The sequence below is a fragment of the Macrosteles quadrilineatus genome, unplaced genomic scaffold (assembly GCF_028750875.1).
Source record: "Macrosteles quadrilineatus isolate MER2022 unplaced genomic scaffold, UCM_ALF_1.0 Scaffold_7__1_contigs__length_78375512, whole genome shotgun sequence".
NCBI lineage: Eukaryota > Metazoa > Arthropoda > Insecta > Hemiptera > Cicadellidae > Macrosteles > Macrosteles quadrilineatus.
The window spans coordinates 7,769,318-7,791,012 of NW_026542600.1; the positions used below are offsets into that span (position 1 = coordinate 7,769,318).

General features: G+C 32.9%; 1 protein-coding gene across 1 annotated transcript in view; it reads right to left on the bottom strand.

Annotated features, from left to right (window-relative positions):
* The window catches only part of LOC128998450 (motor neuron and pancreas homeobox 1-like), a 36,149-nt gene extending 23,761 nt beyond the window's left edge, over nt 1-12,388 (bottom strand). The window contains exons 1-3 of the mRNA XM_054424579.1: nt 12,280-12,388; nt 2,484-2,780; nt 838-1,071 (exon numbers count right to left, since the gene is read on the bottom strand). Of these exons, the coding sequence (XP_054280554.1) occupies nt 838-1,071; nt 2,484-2,745 (496 nt within the window). The 5' untranslated portion in view covers nt 2,746-2,780; nt 12,280-12,388. The remainder of the gene's footprint in view (nt 1-837; nt 1,072-2,483; nt 2,781-12,279) is intronic.
* Between the last annotated feature and the right edge of the window lie 9,307 nt (nt 12,389-21,695).

Here is a 21,695-nt window from a genome sequence, read left to right on the forward strand (position 1 = left end):
AAGATTAAAAATCAACTTACCTCTAGAAGGTTTAAAACAGTTAAATATGTTTAAAAAATATGTCGTTTACGTGCAGTCATTATTAAAGTGGGCATCGTACTAGGGCCTACATAAACAAAAGAAAAACTAATTGAAATAAATTATCACGAAATTCATTATCTATTAGAAATATTGGTTAGAAACGTGTCGAATATAGCGGCCTATGTGTCAGTACATACAGACACGGTCAACCAATACAGAAAATAACTAAAAACATTATTGAATTTAGAAGGGATATGCGATTACGGTCTATTATGTAGTTGCTATTTCAATCGTCATATTTTTATGATATACAGTTATTGTTTACCTACATCGTTTATTAATATTGAATACGAGACTCTTCTTTTTACCCTAGTACCGATTTTCTATGAACTATCGATCGGTCACAAATCCACATAAGAGTTGTAGAAACAAATAAGTATGTTTTACACGTTTTCGAAATAGAATATAGAGTTTAGACGTCCAAAAAGTTCTTTGCGAGGGAGGGCCTTTTTCTGGACAAAATAATAGTACCCCTTACCTGAGAAAAGTGCCAGTTTGTGCGCTTATTTTTTTTTGTATGCAGTTGCCAAAGTACTATTGTTGTAAAAAATCCCCAACAGTTCCACTTTGAGGCAACACAATTTTGCCTCTTGTTACAAAAAGTATTACAGATTTGAGGTCCTGAGTTCAAAACTCACCAATCACCAATGGATTTTATCTAAAAACAATGTCGCAACTTCCTTAAGACCTAACCTGAATAATATGGAAAACAATTCCGTGCTAGAAAAAAGAGGAATAAAAAAATATTTTAGTTACCTGTGAGATCTTGTAAGCGAGGTCCTGCATAGAACATGCCAGCTCTCGCCAGCCATTCGAGATGCATCTGGTGCAACTGGCCTTGCGTGAGTGGCGCAGTTGGACTCTTCGGGTCCGTCCGCTGCCCTAGGGGTTGAAATGCTGAGGATGCGGGGTAGGCACCATACACGTGCTCTGGTCCTCCTAGCTGAGGTAGTATGGATAACATACCAGGTCGAGGCACCATACCTACACCTGAAACGTACAGATTGTCAAAATAATTCTTAATCTAGATGATAAGGATAGGCCTCCACGGTCACAGTAGATTGTCTAATCTATGTCTTCGGGTAAAGACCGCGTCGTTGAATGAGTAAGACGTTGATGGCCGACCTTTCAGATGCGTAGCAGCTGTCCATCTTCGGGGAAACTACTATTCAGCTGAACTTGGTTTATTGGTCGGGGAATAGTAGTTTCCCCGAAGATGGACAGCTGCTACGCATCTGAAAGGTCGGCCATCAACGTCTTACTCATTTAACGACGCGGTCATCACCCAAAGACCTAGATCCAACAAAATAATTCTTATTAATGGACATTTTTATCTGAATTTCTGAATTTTCTCTGAGTCTTAAGGCGACCAATCCAATTATTAAAGGGCGTGTAAAGGATCAGAATTAGGTGATCGTTTCCGAGTGTGCAAATTATTCATTCTAGTTTTCTACTAGAAGTTCCTAAAGATTTTCGCCATGGCCTTCTTCATCTCCTGCTTTGTGCATATTTGTTTAGCATTTTGAATTCCTACTTTTGTACAAATAAAACAACAGAAATATTATTGGAATGTTTTTAGTACTATAAACAATCTTTTGTCTTTCTTACTCCACCCGCTATCCTTTATATTAATCCTTCTAGATACTATGACTCACTACCTACTAAAAAACATAGAAGGATGTAAAACGAGCTTAATAGATAAACAAATTAACTATACCAACATAACTAGGAAAATATAGCTCAAAGAATATGAAAGTCACAAGTTACTTTACAGTCATAAAAGCTCTCAATTTAGCTTTAAAAAGATTTACCTAAATATACGCAACATGATCCTTCATGTATAAATGACGTTTCAAGAAACATAATGGGTACTTTTGTATTATACCGACCACACTGAAACACCAACTTCCAAATAAGATTTTAATTATAATTATTAGGTGTGGTCTGTATAAAACCAAAGTACCACAATGTTCTAGTCGTCTAACTTAAACGGGAGCCAGAATTCATTGTGCTAGAACGACTTCAGTTGTAAACTAAGGGATACATAGTTACTGACTGTAAATAGTTTTTGAATTTGCTCAGTCTCTGTCAGTCACTTTGAAATTTAAAAATCGTGAAATAAGTAATGATAGTTAAATCAAGTAGTAGTATGGAAGCACACTTTAAGGGTGGATTTCCCTAGCTGCTAATTTCAACGTAGTTCAGTACCAACCGAACATAACAGTCAAGTACAGGTATTTATCGGTTGCATCCGGAAAACAAAACTCGATGTCTAAAAGACTCGTACAATGTCCAAAGTTCCATAGCCGTATTCGACAGCCGATACGTATAGCTAGGAAATCCCACCTTAAGACTAAGTAAAACCGCAACACTTCTAAATTACTAAACCTCTTATGACCGACCTTGGTTTTTAAAAAGCGACTGTGGAGGTGTTTCGGACGGACTAGAAGGAAGGTTATAAGGACATTCTTCAGACCCCGGAGATATCGATGGACTGTGACTGCGAGAGCTGGCGTACGGCGAAGACGATCTCTTGTCTTCTGTTCTAGGTTCTCTTGGCCCTAGGAGCGCTTCTATGCAGAACGAGTTCCTTCCGGACCTACTCAGGTCGACCTTCGAGTCCGTGGACACCTCGTCGTAGACTCCAGACTCGGTAGTGGACATCCCGTGGTTCTGCTACCACCCGCAACTCTTCATCTCTGGAACATGAGGAACAGCTAGACATTCAGCTGAGGTAGGGCCAAAATCAATAAATTATAGTAATAAATAATGGTTTAAATACCTGATACTATCGAAGTGATCCCTGGTATTCTATAGGCTAGGCCCTACTGCAGTTTCTTCCCAAGGGGAACTTCTTCAGGCTGTGAGAAACATCAAATTTCATTCCAGAAGAAGTCTTCAAAGTTGTAATCCATCAATGTCAAATTTACACAAATCACAGACGAACAAAACAAATAAACATTACAAAAACCTGGTACCGGGAAACACGATACGCACGTAGGGCAGGTCTAGACTGTCTCTGGAATGAAATTTGATGTCCTTCACAGCCTGAAGAAGTTCTGAAGAAGTTCCCCTTGGGAATGAAACTGCAGTAGCCTATAGACTACTAGGGATCACTTTGACAGTATTAGGTATTTGAACCATTATTTATTACCATACCAGTGATACGGAGGCTAACAACATGAAAATAAATTATAGCTTAAACAGAAACTGTCATGTGTTCTGATACAGGATGAGCTAAGGGCATGTAGGATTCCAAAGATTAGATGGTATTTGCAACAGACATTTTAGCTTAGCCCAGAAACCATCACTGTGATTACCCGCTGTTGAACACTTAACATCATTCAACATCTAAGTATGTTTAATTTGTATTTTCCACTGTTGAGTCTGCGTACTGTGAACTAGGTGCTTGCAACCGCCGCATCATGTCTAACCTGCAGACTATGTGAATTTCCATTAACCTGGTTTGATTTTCGATAAAATATTCTCTAACAAATTGACAGATGAGATGTATTTTGTATTAAAAAAATATATATTGTAATGGATACTTAGGTTTGCAGCTACAGGGAGGGTAATAAAGCGTGTATTTTTTTTAAATGTTGATAGCTACATATGAAATAAAGGAATCAAAATACACATCCAAGAAAACTAAAATAGTTTTGTTTTATCCTCTATAAGATAATAGCATTAACATTTTAAATGTAAAGTGTTTTTTTTTATATTTTATTCGTAACTCTTCATTGTACTAGCTTCAATATACAAAATTATTTGATTTTAAGCTCTAAAACGTACCTCAGAAAGAAATTGTAAAATTTGATGTTTTGGGGGTAAAAATTGGGGAAAACCAATTTTACCCCATGAAAACCTGCTCTGATAGTCTAATGATGCTGGTTCGCGAAATCGTACAAACAGATGTAGGTTTACAAGTGTGCACAAAATTCAATCAAAACCGGATGAATTTTACTCTAGTCCTATGAGACCAATGGTAATAGCTAATTCCCCGTATGAGAAATCCTCTGAAACTAAATATGATACCATACATCTACTAAACTGATCACCAAAAGTCAATATCCTTAAAACATAAAGTTGAAACTTAGCTTGGTGTTTCTTCTTATTTCATGGGTGAGCATTTAAAAGGGATCTATAGAAATTTCACAGGCAAAGCAATTTTATTTCAATATAGTTCTTTTGTGTATTATTAGACTAGAACCGTGCCTGTTTTACTTTTTGATCTTGAAAGGCCTAGTAACCTAGCTATATAAATTAAAGGTATCTTTATAACAGGAAAAAATATGAGTAAATTATTGCCTCTTAAGATCAAAAAGTACAGACACGGTACTTGTCTAATAATACACAAAAGAACTTTATTGAAACAAAACGTCTTTGCCTGGGAAATACTATAAATCCCTTTTAAATGCTCACCCTTAAACTATGAAGAAACGCCAAGTACACACATTTCTTTATTCACGAGCAATCAAAGCCATTAAATAGTCACTGAGTAATTCGATTATTCTGGTCCAAATCATCAAACATAATTATCTATGTTTAAAGATAATGGGGGAAAAATAAGCTTTACGCTACAAAATATTCCAAGACATTTGTGATTCCCTGCTCAGAGAGATTAGTCGAGACTACATTAGGCTGTAGAATCTTTTAGTGGTTGAATTTAAATGTTTTCTTGGAATAACTTACGAAAACAAACCGTTCATACCCTCTCAAAGCGTTTGTTTTGAATCCCAACCAGACTGAAGTCTGGATACACTTACCATTAAAATATTGTATTCTGTAATTTGTACTTGGTATGTTATAAGTACGAGTTTAGGTTCCAGTAAATTTTTCATTTAATACATTTCTTTTTTACATAATTTGGACACAGATGGCTTTAGAGCCAAGCCATTTTAGAAGAACACAATAGACCAATAGACCTACTGTTCCTTCTTCTCCCGTTATTTTTGTCAGTCATGTACCGTAACTATAGCTCCATGACTATGATTCTCATCACTCCTGAGAATGTTTTTAGAATACCAATACTGAAACTACCACTCCTAAAACTGGGACTTTTAGGTTACCGTTTCTAAAACCACTCCTCCTAAAATTGGGCTGTTAGGATACTGATCCTAAAATTACCTATACTAAGGAGCTGTCTTAGGACCTCCATTTCTAAGCCGCTCCTAGACCTACTGATCCTAAAACAACCGTTTCCAAGTCTAGGACTTCTAGGATCCTAAACTACCACCACAAAGACTAGGGCTGTTAGGATACCGATCTTTAGGATAGAACACTTTTTAAGACCACCTCTTCCACGACACCTATTTGCCCTTACCATACCAAGATCGCTCATAGTTTTTGCCAATTTTTTTCATATTTTTGGAAAAAATATTTATCTGGCTGAAAGTATTATTTCTATGGTTTATCTATTGTATACATGTAATATTTAAAATCTGTGCCGAATCAGTCGTTCACATATGTGTTTACATGAAGATATTATATACATTAATAATATATAAGGCGTAATTATTTTATACACAAAACGAATTTCCAACAAGTTAGGTAGGCGATAAATTATATGTTATTTATAAAATATCTTAAAATCCCTGTTTATTTTTTACCATGTAATACAATATCACGTAAATGTGGTGTGAATTAAACATCATATCATTATAACAAAAGACAACGAAACATTAATTACTTAAACATAATTAGGCCTAATAGTTTTAAAGTCAGCCATGGAACCCACGCTGCCAAGACTTTAGTTAGTCTCATTTATATTTCTGAAATATCATGTTTTAAACTAATCAGATTTACCTAATAATTTTAAAATACCATTTGGGATATGTTAATTTATGTCATGAAACATTTAAGAAAATTAACTTAAATGCCCCTAAACAAATTATTACTGTTCTTTTGATAGTTTAATATATTTGTGTTGTGCAAAGATTGAACAAATTCCTGGTCTGGTTCGCAAACACATTAACGCTTTAAATAGTAGATAGTTTACGTTACTTGGGGTGAAAATGTATGTAAATGCAGTAGTTACATCCGTAGCCTATGTAAATTACAGTCGCCCAACGCATTATTTCAATCACTACATGGCCCAACGACTATAATTGCAATTTTAACCAAACACTTTTACGCAACTATGGCTATTTTTATTTTCAAACGGACGTAAACAAAAAACAGTGGATTTTTAGTTAGAGTAATACATGTGAATATGCAATAGTAATATTAACCATGCCAATAATTTTGATTTGAATTACAATTGTTTTATAATTTATATAGTAAATGTGCTTTAAATGTATAACTTTTACACTAACTCCTTTATTATGAGTTTTAGAGAGGATGAACCGAATTAATAACAATCAAAAAATATTTGTATGAGAACAAAGAAATTATTTTATCGATAAAAAACGCATAACTATTATAAAAGATGATATAGTGGATTTAATCGAATGCAAATACTATACAATTAGTGAGAGCCGTTGGTTGCTCTGAAAGTTCTATTTTCTACCCGATTTTCAACCCTAATGTATTATATTGGCTTAGTTATTATATTAGTTGGCTTAGTATTATATTAACTGCTTTATTATTTAATATTGTTACTTAAAACACTTGTCTTTATTCTAGACCTACACTGTCGTATAGATTGCGTAAATAATCTTACGATTTGACAATAAAAAAGATTTACACTAGGCTAAACGATGTTGACATGGAAAATCGCACAATTTTGTTTTAAATTCAAGGAAAGTAAATAAAAATACGTCTAATAACAATCAAAAAAACATATTGGTACTTTGGTATTATACCGACCACACCGATAAATTGACTTCCAAATAAGATTTTAATTAGTTTAAATAACAAAATCTTCCTATCCTAACCTTTAGGTGAGCTTAGGTTAGGTTAGGATATGCTATAATTATTAGGTGTAGATTATTTACACTGATAATGTTAACTCACAAGACGGTAAATATATATAAAAGATGGAAAGTGGACACTCCAATCATCATCAGACCCAAAAGGCGAATGGCAAGAACCTTACATTGACTAATCTCCACTAATGGTATTAATCCGGTTATGCATTTCACACCAAAGTATTATTTTCTGTGGATACACCTATAAACAACAACAAACCACGGACAAAAAAGTTGCTAGAAAGAACCAACAGACCTGGAAAAACTCTTAGAGGGCCCCCTAAAGACTCAAATACACCCCGTGCTACTGAATAAACTTCTAAATGCCTCAAAAACGTCTAAAATACCGTCTTCATCTATTGATACACATTTTCAGATTGTGCGTCATTCAATCCACCTACTTGGTCCATATGCGAAAAAATTAGCAACACCAATAAGACCCCAATACAATGGCTTTCAGAATAATGTCTTTTGATTTCAAAACCACAAACCTCTTTCCCTACCCCATCAACTGACAACCCCTAGGGCCTTATCGGCCGTACTCCCTTCTCTAAACAATTCTAGGCTATGTGCATCGATGCCGACTCACGCTGTAAACACGTTGATGAAGTTATAGGAATCGGCCTTTGGAAATTGTAGCATCGTGAAACCGAGTGTTTCATCCGGATTTCTTGTTTGCCTGGGTAATCACTATCCGGAATGATTGTCAAGAAAACCAAATGTTGAGTGATATTTTCGTGAAAGTTTCACAGCCATGAATTATAGTTGGAAGAGTGACAACATATATTCGAAGTAGTTTAGTTAAATTAATTGGATTGCATTTCTTTTGAAAGATTTTGTCAACAAATAATCATTAAGCTTTGAAAACTCAGTCCATTGAAGATCATAACGATCATATAAATGAGGCTTCGGGATTAAAATCACCAACTCAGATACCAATACCTGGTACTATAAAACCATTACATTCTAGTCTTTGATAATTTCACTAGTTCTAGCATCGGAAAGAAAGCCATCGTCTGATTTCTGGCGTAGTTCAAAACTGTTTTACTTAAAGGCTTGTGGTTACATCTTAACAAACTAATCCTACCCAGAGCAAGGCAGCTCTTCATCAATTATATTTTTTTAAACAATTCAAAGATTTTAAATATTTATAATGGCCACCAATCCCATAATGTTGAAGTAAAAGCCTTTAAGCTAACAAAGTCTTACTCAACTATAAATTCTTTTACAGCTCAGAAATTTTTATTGCGACACAATCTCAATCTCTCTTCCAATTCTTACAAAACCGTCCAGCTGAAATTTAAATTTTAGTTGTACAAATTTATCGTTGACTGTATGGTGGAGCAGGAGCATGGTGAAGAATGATTGAAACTCCCTATCACAGCAGAATACAGTTGGGTCTGCGAACTGTTTGTATGTTTGGCAGCATTTAAACATTCCAATAGTTTACGTTTTACATTAGTTTTATTGAAAATCATTTCATGTCGTAGGGAATTTGAATGAAGGCCATTTAAACTAGAAGTTGGGCTTCCAGATTGTCAAAGCTTGATCATCAGTAAAAGACTGCTTCTATCAACTGGTGAAAATACTGTCACACGTTTCGGATGCGTTTCAGCCTTCCAGCTTTGGGACAAGCTACAATTTGACTACCTGTTTTTGGTAGTGCATCGAAACAATCTTTCACAGACTCAACTTATTTATTTATTATTTTTAAGATGATTCGATCTTGAAGGACAAAACTTTCTAACCTCAAATCTTATTGCATTCTTTCCTGCAATATTAACTAACGTTAAAAATGTGTGAGGTTTTACCATCGCAAGAGCCCAAACCAATCTCAAATTTCCAAATTGTCTAAACAATTTTAATTTAGTTGGATGTTTAAGGTGTAAAGAATTCTCTGACTCGTCAAAACTTAGCGTCCTTCGTTACAAAATATCTCTGCACAACGGATATTCTATATTTACTTGCAGACTTTACAACCCCAAGGCGTTCCCGATCCCGACAGACTATGGAAGAATATGATCCCAACCGGATGGATGTCGCGTGGCGGTAAGGTTTATACTATGGCAAAATATGCTTGTGTACGTATATTTCAGGAGGAAGATGTTTTATTGTTCATGTTTTATTTTTGAAAGTAATTATTTGTTTATATTGTGCATTTTATAATTTAGTATACTAAGCATTACAAGAGGTTAACTGTAACACCATCTTCTAATTTTCGTATCGCCAAAAACGTTCAGGTTTACAAGTTTACGATTAGGAACTATTTTAGTTTGTTTATTTACAGAAAAACCACGCATTTAAGAATAATTACCTGTAAGAAGTGTGTGCTAATCAGTTCCATAGACATAGAAATAAAAGCTATACAAATTCCAAAGGATAAAATCACAGATTAACAACAACGATCAACACAGCTGTTTAAACAATTGTAAGCATCATTATTTGAGATACAAAATACACAATACTGTTTTAAAATCTTAAATTTTTCCTATACATTTTTACGTACTATTAAAGTCTCATAATTTATTTGGAAATTTTTGATATATTAGCGTATTTAGGGTTTTAAGTTTGCCGTAGGTCTCTTGGTAAGACCTAGAGCGGGCCGAAATTTTTCGTTTACATGTCTCCAGAGGCTATAAACACGATACGTCCATATACATTTATTTATGTACGTTAGCACGATAACTCAACCAAAAATATCTGATTTAAAAAAAATTATGAAAACGTGTATAAATGCGCTTATTCGAACGAGTTCGCAAACCAGCATGATTGAACTATGGAAACAGGGTTTGAAAGGGTAAAAGCTGGATTTTTTAATTTCTAATCCCAAAACATAAAATTTCAAAACTTTTTCCTGATGATTTTTGTAGAGCTTAAAAACCAAAACAACTTGTATATTGCAGCGTTGTGGTACGCTTAATAGTTACGGAGAAACGTTAAAAAAACACAAAGTAGTAAACAAAATTAAGAACTAAATTAAAAATTCCTATGTTATTCTTATTTAGAATAAGTATAGTACACTTCTGTAGTTTTGTATTATAGTAAGTTATATTTCGATCTTATTTTATAAATGTATTTATTTCACCTTAGCTATTAAAATTCCACTAAAACACACTTTTATACCTTCCCTATAGCAGCTTATTCTAAGTACTCATTTAACTTATGTAATTTAAATAGAAAACAAACATTAGATTATTATATTGATCTGACAATTTTAAGGAAACATTTTTACGAAAATCCATTTAAGCAAATGGCATTCGCTTAGTCTGCAGGTTTGCTACGGCGGAAGTATTTGTATTAATTCCTTTATGAAACGCCTATATTTTAACTTAATCTTTTAATTTATAATACAATACGTACAATGAATGGTTAGGACAACTTAGCGGTAGAGAATAAGTAAAGAAGCTACTCTTTCTTAAAACCTACACTTTTTCCAAATATCTTTATAATTAAACTATATTCATTTAATTATGGGCTGTCAAACATGTATAATGAATATATTTTTTTTTGTGATCGCATTTGTAAGCAAATGAAACGGGTATTTACATAATTTAGCTAATGGATATTATGATTATTGAGCACAATTCAACATTTATATACATTATATTGTTTCGCATTGATAAATAGGGGTTTTTTTATTACCTTGGCTATATAAATATAGTGCTGTATTACCATTTACAGTATTACCATCTATCCCGCCACGCCGGTCATATCAGTAGAATCGTCCCTCGATCGTCGGCTTAAAAGTATCCTTTATAAAGATTTTATTTTTGCACTATTTTGATAACGATGAATCTAAATACTTCCTTAACAAAACTTAATAAATTATATTATAATTCAAAACGGTAAAAACAATTTTAGAAAGTAGACCTTTTAAAAAACTCAATTGGGTCCCTCATTCACTGTATTTTTACTAAAATAAAATATCAAAATTATATAAACGACCATAAATGGTTCATTTCCACTTTAAATTGTAACAATGCCTATCAGCACGATGTAAATAAAGTTCTCAATACTAAAACAAACAATCGAGATTATATGTTTGTCCAAATCAAATCCATTTATTGCTACAACGACAGATAAATAAACCACATATACTTAAAATATGGTTTTATTGCTACGTCAGTTTGTGACGAAATATTTTTATTCACATCCATAAAATACATCTTATCGTGATCCTTTGATTTACCTATTAGGATAAAATATACATAATGTGCAGGCAAACGATTTTTAAACATTTTTTAAAACACAAGTCATTTGAAATTAATTGGAAAACAGTTAGACGCTTTTAAATAAAAATTCATAAACACTATTTATTGTGATCTTTTAATTAAATTAAACATATCCTTAAGGCTCAAAGATAGGGTTTCTGGGAAAATGAACGTATTCAAAATGTAAAGCGGCTTGGGCTATGTCCGTATAGTTATTATATTTAAAATGTATTTATTTCCTTATATTACTGTATTATATTCGAAATGTCATTTTCAATCTTATGAATGAATAAATTGTGTACCGGTATGATAATTGTGTTGACTAGTTACATACACTTGTTTCTCTGATACGCTCCTCAATAAGAGGCGCTATTTTTTAATGAAAAATTTACTGATTTTGATTACCAAAAGACTCATAATAACCTGTATGTGATTCAGATGAATTTTTAATTACATTATTTTAATTAATTAGCACTATCACGTTATATCACACACCACCATTTCACTTTGCAGTTTTAAATTTAAAACAATTTGAAACTAATAACATTTTCAAAAGAAAAAAATTTAATTTCTATTCGTTTATATGTTTTATCATTGCTCTGGCTAAACTCAAAACAAAAATATTTACCAATATTCTTTGGCATTTTTGATGTTTATATCTTTCAGAAAATAATTCATAATCACGTAAAAGGCCGGTATATTTCTAAAACTTGGATCATATCTACATGAAAACTATTTAGTTAATTTATCTAGAATCCTAAATACTACTTACTGTGATTCGATGCAAGAACTAGTATAGTAAACATTCGTTTCAAACTAAAAACAAACAAGTGAAACAAAATATTATAGCCCTAAAGAAAATATTTGTATACAGTGCTCTGATACAATGTGCATACTGTATTATAAAACAATCTAAACAAAAATAAAATGGATTAAACCATCCCGTGAAATTATTATTCATATAACCTACGATAGTAAAAAAATCAATGTTTAAGATTGTCTACCCCGTGAATCTCTATAGGTTTATCACAGAAGCAAAACTGCTCCTGGACCATATCCACTGAATTTAAAATATTTACCTTTTTTCACACACACAAACAATCCCTTAGCACCACACGTGGTTTTAGCACCCGCGACGCGAGCACATGGGGACCTTTTTGGCGTTGGGGTTGGGATAGACTGACATCTCCCGAGCGGTGCGAGTCTAGCGCCCTCCCCCTCGAAGTTGGCTCCGCCCTGGTTCCACCCCTCAATTCTTGTGACCACTATAGCCTAAAGTGCCTCCATAGTGTGTGGGATGGGTGCCCAAATCACCCGCTAAATTGCTCATTTAGTTAATCTTGTAGACTGTAGACACATTTCCCCGACTCCTACTTTTCTCCCTGCCCCCTCCCCGATTGTTCCTCACCCAGCTTGAGATTATGTAGGCCTTGTGTATGTTAGCTTCGTTTATGATACGATAAGTTTTACAATAGTGTGGATATTTTGGTTGGATAGTTTTTTAATTGTACATTTAATTAGCTTTTTGGCAAATTTTATATGTAGAGAAATAAAAAAAAACAACGAATTAAAAATGCTTATGTTAACCTTATGGAGAATTGATATACAGTTGTAGTTCACTTGCCTATGGACATATTTTGTTCACATTTAGTAAATGTATTTATTTGGTAAACTTATCAAGCTATTAACATTTAAATAAAAATAACACTTTATCACATTCCTTGTATCTTGTAGCAGCAAACCTTACTTACTAAACCTAATATAATTATAATAAGGAATAAATATAACATTTGTAAAAATATTTTGGTGGAAATCCGATCAGGCAAATGAAAATTCGCTTAGTTAGCAGGTTTTCTGCAGGGTATTATTTAGTAATTTTGGTAGATACCGCCCAAATGAATGTACTGTTTGCTCTATGTTAAGGCACGCGGTTATTATTGTATTTTAATAACTCTTAACTTTTTTTAAATATAGTGTATTATCTCCAATCTCTTGGATTTTTTATTTAAAGCGTTATTTTACAAAATAATTACTGTAAAACTTCAAGTAAAAACTGTTGAGTTTGCTAATAAGGTGTCGCAATTGTTACTTCAAGAGTTAGAATTTGTTTCAATCTAAAACTCAAGTAGACTTTTGATCCATATTTAAAGAATTAAATCGTGTTTTATGACTAGATATAATTTAAAATAGGTATATCGTTAACATTATTTACGTGTTTCAGATGAAGGTGTCTTGTCTCTGAAAGTAGATTCGACAGAGATCACAAGTTAATTCAAAGCTTAATCTGCAATAATACAATTGTTTTATACTTGTTTTTAGTTGTATTAGGACGACCTAAGAAAATGCTCAAAATAAAATCGTATTTGTACCAGTCATTTGAAATGTACTACCAATTTAAAAAACTGTACCAAACGAAATTTCCTTCAGTAATCAAAATAAGCTTTTTTGCTCAATTCATCTTAGTTTTGTCATTCATTTTTTTTTTGATAAAATTTCACAAGGACTTGCTACTGCTGTTGAATACTTCATATATGTCTAGTTTTAAATGATAAACAAGAATTTAATCATTTGTAACAAAAATGATTAACTATTGAGATATTCAGCTTTTGTCACTCATATAGTAGCTGTGATTTATTTGATATTTTAAAATAATAATTTAAATGAAAGATTTTTTTTATTTTTGACATTTTATGTTTGAAAGGACTTTTTGACAGTTTAGGCATACAGCTGATTTTTTACTCAAAACAAAAAATAAATATTCAAACATTCATTGCTGGACACGATGAAAAAAAAAATTGGCGTTGTATGTGTTTAACTTAGTACATCTACTGTATGTAACAATGAGTTGCATATCTCACGATCAGTACTTCTGGTAATATAAATGCCCACGAATATTGTGTGCAAGGTAATTAAAAAAAAAACTTTTATAAACTTTAAACTACAATCACAGGTACCTACAATTAAAAAGTAATAAATTTAATACTTATTAGTGCAATAATACCTGTGATTGCTGCAATAAACCCAATTTTATCAAGGGAACACCTTATCTTTGATTATTCGAAGATGATCCATCAATTCGGAATTAGTTGAAGAGCCAGTCAAGTGCTAACGTTATCTTGTAATGATTGTAGTCCGTGATTGATTGATTTGACGGCTAATTCTCGATAAGTTCTAAATCAAAACACAAAACTCAAGAGGTACAACGATTTCTAACACTTAACTGCGTTCATCTTCATATTTCTTGTTAACATGTGTATTTGTGTGTAAAATGTAACCGTCTCCACTCATTTAATTTTGGTTCTTCTTATAAATAAGTGTCCTGATAAATAAACGGTATCAGCAAATGTGTCATTACTTTCTTCCATCAGCTTGTAAAAGATCCTTATAAAAAGAAGTGGTGGGAGTGGCCACGATATTTTATGGGGGAAATAGCAAAAGATGCAATAACTTTTGAATGGAAAATTCTAACATCATTGGGGGCTGTACCATTTTGTTTAGAGTTCAAAGCACCAAAAATGTTGGACAACGTTTTGAAGAATGTATATTACAATTTGAAGAAATTTAATAAAATAAAAAATATGAAATCTTAAAAAAATCAGATAAATACTAAGAAAAATAAATAACTTCTAGTGTATTTTGAAAATCAGACTTACAAGTTAATAGACGTTTACATCAATAGACCCATGTTGCTATTTAAAATATTTGAGATGACAGCTTTTAAAACTTCAAAAAGTTTGAAAATGCGTAGAATAAGTAAAAATTTAGAAAAAGGGATGAAACCAGAGTTTTTTGAAAGCTCATTTAGCAATTAAAATGTTATTAAAATTTGAACCCCCCACGAAATTCCACCTCTTTACAGTGAAAATTAGTTCAAAGGTGTATTTTTTGTACGTGTTTGAACACCTTGTAAATAGGGATGAAAATAATTAAAAATTTGTTCCATTAAAATACTCAGGACTCAAGGAACTTTGAAATGAGGTATAACACGACCCCACTTTACATGTGAAAACTTCCCAAAAACCACCCCCACCCCCCCAAATCTATCCTTTGGGGTGCTTTTTGGGGTTTAAAAATAATTTATCTGAATTCCTTGGGGTCAAAATAGGGGGTTCCAGTTGCAATTAGGATTCTATTTGCTTTCATATTGAAGCTACCTATATAAGTCGGCCGGGTGGTCTGGGCCACCCTGTATAAATATTCAGTGCCTTATATATATATAAATTCTTTAATAGTACTGTATATATTTTACTGTTGTGTGGGAACAACAATCGAGACAAATAATCGTTCAAAAATAGCAAGCTGAACGCTTATCAGAAGTTTTGATTTAGAACGTAATATTACAAGCCATATTCGCATCAAGCAATTTGTTTATGCCAAAGGGGGCAACAAACATATTTACCTAGTCTTATTATCTGGTATTTTCCGCAGTGGAACATTGATTAGAGATTACCCGTGACACATGTAGATAGAGAAGTAAACAGTTATCAACCAATTACTCAAAGTAAAAATCAAAATTGACAGTTTCAAGTTGTCTGACAGTATAAGGAATACAATCAAAGTAATTTCTTCGACGATTATCTTTTGATAATTCGTTGCTCTGACATTATTACACATTTGATTGATAAGGGCTCAGTAAGCCCGTAGAAAATAATCATTTAGCTCCTCTATGGTAAAACCAAGGGACCGATTTTAGATTGTTTTACTTTACTCAATTTGTACGGACATTAGTGTAGAAACTCAAAATTTGAAAACCGAGGAATAAATAAGAATGGAAGAATATTGTATTCGAAGTTTGGAAGTCTTGATGGATGTATAGAGATTATTTTGAAAGCATATTTTGATTCGTTAATGGATATTGTTCCTGGAAACTTCTTTAACTGTTGGTCAAGGTTTGTATGATAAAGAAATAAAGCATCAGAAGATTAGTTATGTTTGCATTAATCACACCTGAACAGGCTAATCTTCCTTCAGCATAAATAACATACTAACAGTGTTATTCGGGTTCTAGGTGAATACCTAGATCAATTCAGTTACAAGTTTGACACTTCTTCATTTCAGTAATACAAGCTCTGCTCAATGGTTTGGTGCGAAATTGCAAGATTTTTGGTGTTGAGGGTAAAAAATGGGAAACCCAATACAGTATTTACCCCATAAAACTACGTTTCCATAGTCCGATCATGCTGGTTCACGAAATCGTTAGAATAAACGTAGATTTACCATATTTTACCAAATTTCATAAAAATTATAATCTTTTTTACTTGATTTATCGTGTTAGTGTACACTAATATAAATAATTGTGGTTATATGATTTGAACGGATTGTGTGGAAATGTTTGAATTTGTGGATGTGTTATTGGCCTCTGGGAAGATCAAAACAAAAAAGTATAGTTATCCCGGTTCTAGATCTTACCATTTAACCTACAATATGTAGCGTATTTCGATGGGAAATTACCTAAAAATATGAGATAAAAGAGTTCGAAAATAAAAATTTCAAAGTGAAAACACAAAATAGAGGTTAATTGCGTAACTACCTATACAGGGTGAGTTTTTTAAATAGATCCAATAGCTAACTTTTTAATTACAGGACTTAGCACCTCACTTTAAATTTGAAACTTGCTCAGTTTTAAGTTTCACTCAAGAATACGATTTCAGATTTTTTCATTGTGGCCGCCATTTTCCAATATGGCTGCCAACTTTAAAATTTCTTATGGAACACCCTGTATTTTATTTTGTTTTTAGATTTTACTCTAAAAAATAAAACATTTTTGTTCTTGACATTTTTTCAATATCTCTAATAGTTAAGGAGCTACGAGGACAAATTGTTAAGTATTAACAGTAACAACACTTAAAACTAACATTGTTTTAAAACATGCTTTAGAATTCATGCAACTTTGTATGAAAACTTTAAGTCCTCGTAGCTCCTTAACCGTTAGAGATATTGAAAAAATCTCAAGAACAAAAATGTTTTATTTTTTAGAGTAAAATCTAAAAACAAAATAAAATACAGGGCGTTCCATAAGAAATTTTAAAGTTGGCAGCCATATTGGAAAATGGCGGCCACAATGAAAAAATCTGAAATCGTATTCTTGAGTGAAACTTAAAATTGAGCAAGTTTCAAATTTAAAGTGTGGTGCTAAGTCGTGTAATTAAAAAGTTGCTATTGGATCACTTTAAAAAACTCACCCTGTATATTACTTTCTCTATAGGCTACATAGTATATGGAAAAAGTATGGTTTTCGTCAAAATTTTCAAGTTTGAGTTTTGAACGGATATATCCATTTTTGGTAACTTTTCCCCCCTATACATAGTATATAGAGAAATTATTGGTTTCGTCAAAATTTTCGAGTTTGAGATTGAAGTTGGATATATCCGTTTTGGGCCCCCCTGAACCCAAAGAAGTGGTTTTCGAAGTGATGTCTGTGTCTGTGTGTCTGTATGTGGATGTGTGCATAGCTATGTAACACATGTCCAATTTTGATGAAATTTGGTACGTAGGTACTAATCCATTGTATCTCAAGGCGTTTTTTCTCAGTTTTTCAAATTTCTATTTTAATGGTGATTTCTCCATAAAAACCCATAAAATAACGGAAAAATTGGATTTTTTCGAAAACAGCTTGAACGATTTTGATAAAACTTAGTATGTTATAGTCCTTTAAATTCTTAACAAAATGGTACGAATTCCATTTTTGTAAAAATTGCGGTTTTAAAGTTATTGTAACTTATGTTATTTTTCGATAAAAACCTAGTAAAAACGAAAAATTTTATTTTAGAAAAAAGGTTGGTTTTGATTAAAACTGGTATATTATGGTCCTTAAATTCAGAATAAAATGGTAGTGATCCCATTTTCATAAAAAGTACGGTTCACAAGTTATTGTGACTTATGTTATTTCCAATAAAAAACCCCATCAAATGACAATATATAGGATTTTATAAAAAAAATGGTTTTGATTAAAATGAATGTGTCATGGTCCTTATAATTCTAAACTAAAATAGTGCAACCTCCCATTGCTGTAACAATTACGGTTTAAAAATTACTGCATATTTTGTGACTTATCCCTATAGAGTATCATAGTTACTACCACCGCTTACCCATATACTGTATAAGATTGTTTATAAGCTTATGGGAGAAAGTATGTGTCAGAATACTGATACCGTTTATTTTAGGAAATATCTTTAGAGAAATGTTTTTAAAAATGTCGATAAAAAACTACACAAAGAAGATGACGGTCTTTTCAGGTTTACTTTATACCTAGTTAGTTGTACAGGTTTAGTATTACAGTAGAACCTCGATAACAAGACTCTCATGGGGATTATTAAATAAGACTTGTTATCAAGGTTACCTTCTTATTGAGGTTGGCAATAACATGTGATAAAGGGTCAAATAAATTCAAGGGGATTTGAAAATTACACTTGTAATCAAGGGTGACTTGTTATCGAGGGTCTTCTTATCGAGGTATATACAGTATTAGTTCAGTAATTGGCCGCAACACTCAATAGCAGCACTGTACGAAGCGACACAACAACACAACAATAAAGTCAATGATTCACATTACAGAATATAATATTTACTACTATTGAACAAAATTTTAATTTTCTACTACTATCTTGATTTTCAAGTAACATTTCGTTGAGCAGTACATGAAGGCAGGATCAATTAGAAGACCGGCACCAAGTTGCTCAGAATTAACTTTACATCTTCTTGGCTCTCGGAATAATATTGACAGGTTCTTTCGTGAATACTCGTTTTGTTATTGTTAAAGAATTGAAATTTAACGATAATTTATTCTTTTTTTTAATAGATTGATTAAATTAAATTATTTTCATCTATTACATGGTTAAGATTTAGTGCGAAAATATGAATTCTTTGGAAAAGACAAAAAACTACTAACTGCTATGAAAAATGAATATTTTCCGAAGAAGAAGGCTAAACGTATCTCGAATTTCGTCTTCACGATCACCATTCGCAGCACGTTCGAGTTTTGTAACTGAAGACAGTTCCATCAAACCAGCTACCTTACCACAACCGAATCCTGATTCCTATTGGAATATTCTTTTAGATCGGTTAGTAAATTTTGCTGCAATTCCAGCTTTCTTATGATCAATAATGGTAAATTGGATTAACATCTTTTAAAATTAGATTTTGATTGAATTTAACATATGTCGTTAGTTTAAAGGGGTTTTAAGCTGTTGCTTCTAAGGGTGGTATCATAGTATACCATAATCTATATTAATAAATTAATAATACGTATTATTTATATTTTTGTGTAGATTATTGCTGTTTTTATTGCTTATATTGCAGGGGGAGTTTAAAGGATGAAAATAAACTTCATACCAATTCGAAAGTTAAGATTTTTTTCATTGATTTAAAATCCTGTTTTTGTAGAAATATTTCTTATATTTTTTAAAACTGCCTGTTTGTACATGAATAAAATTTAAAATGTTTTTAATACACCCAATGAGAAATATATGGTGGTTAATACTGGGTTTATGTTTAGGTTCAGAGATATGGGTGTAACATTGGTTAACGTATCCATTCGTAACAATCTTAAAGTAAAAAAATACGTCAAATAACAATAGTAATAGTATATTTACACTCATACTGTTTGAGCCTATTGGGTCCAATGGGAGCCTATTGGAGTGTCCAATCGAAATCGATCACCACTTACCATCTTTTACATGTATTAACCGTCTTGTGAGTAAACAGTATAAGTGTAAATATGTTATTACTACTGTTATTAGACGTATTTTTTGTACTTTAATGTAATTTAATAACACGTACGATGCTGATCAAGAAGTTATTTCGATCCAATGTCCAGAGTTTTCAAACTTGTCAGAAAAAAGAATTCAAGTACTGATAAGAATATTTCTGAACATTCATTATCGAAAATTGTATAGGAATGCGATCAACAAAAGATACAATGCGTATATTAGGGGACAATGTTTGTTATTTTCTTTTATCCTCCTCTATTAGACTTATGTTGTACATTGGACATTTTTGTGAACAATAAATTTTAATGTAATTTTTTCATGATGGATATATGGATAATATGTGTGATTTTTGTGCAAGGCCGTATCCTTCGTGGCATAACATTCCTGAACATAGGCTTAAGTTGTATTTTTCTGCAAACCATATCTATTTGCTGATTAATTTTGATGTACAGTGAATACTTAGTCGATTATCTGAGTATTATACAAAATCGCTTCGCAACAATGTCCACCCCTCCGACAACAGTGTTTACCCCCCGGGGGGAGGGGGGGGGAGGGAGAGAATAGTCGTTACCTCACACGTCTCTCCCTGTTCTCCTTAACTTTTTCCTCAACTACAGTGATTAGTTCGTTTTAGAGGAATCGGTTAACTCCAGGCGCCATTTTGAATCGAATGAGGCCCTATAGAGAACAAAACACGTCAGAGCGAGGGGGGACGTTACAGGGAGGAGAGTGTAACGAAGCGGTCATGAATTTGATTTTCTTCTCGTCCCTTCCCCGCGCCCCTATCTCCATTATTGAACAGGCAGACAAAGCGAATCTTGTTTTCGATATCAGATGTACTCTGCCTCGTGTTGACTCCTCTTTTCTCGCCAGCTCGGTTTCCGTAATAATTTCGCGAAGGAGCAATCTGCAAATACAATATGATACTCCGATTTCTTTTCTTGAATCGTCGAAGAAGATTTTCACTGCCACCTTTCTTTCACCTCTTCTCCCTTGTCTCCTCTGTGATGTATTCGTGATCTGGAATCTCGCATTGATTTTGTTTGATTTGAGAGTGGTCAACCGTGTGAAACGATAGCTAGATAATATTTAAAGTATTGTAATATTGTTATGGGGTTTTTACTGTTCATATTTTCCACTCTAATGCGTATGAAGATATAACAATATCAAACCAACTCCATGAACGGTTTGAATCCGTCGATTTTACAAACCGCAAATCCTTTTAGGTAGTTTTTTATGTCACACTTTCACAGCCCAGGACGCTAGTTCTAACACTGAACTGTTTTTAACATTACTTTACACTAGTCCTATTGGGTTGCGGCATTATCACATGGATAAAATCCATTGGCAGTGGCGGGATTTGAACCCGGGACCTCAACACCAAAGCCTCAAAGTCTACCACTAGACCAGCTCGCACCCCATAATTTTAGGTAGTAGGTACAAAACCTTTGTTTCCCGGACCTACCTTTGCTGGAACCTCCATAACAAAACCCTCTATAACAAGTCACCCTTGATAGCAAGTGTCATTGTCAAATCACTTTGAATTTATTTTACCCCTAGTCATATGTTTAACATCGATAAGAAGTCAACCCTTATAACAAGTCCATATGAGTCTTGTTATCGAGGTTCTCTGTAGTTATATCAATGATCTAATTGTACAGTTTATAATGACGGAAAGCAGTAAATAACGAATAAAAAAGCCAAGGGTGATTCTTAAGCAAAGTATGTGACATACTAAAACCTTTTAATTCTGTTAGGAGTTCACGTTTTAAAAAAAAATATATATA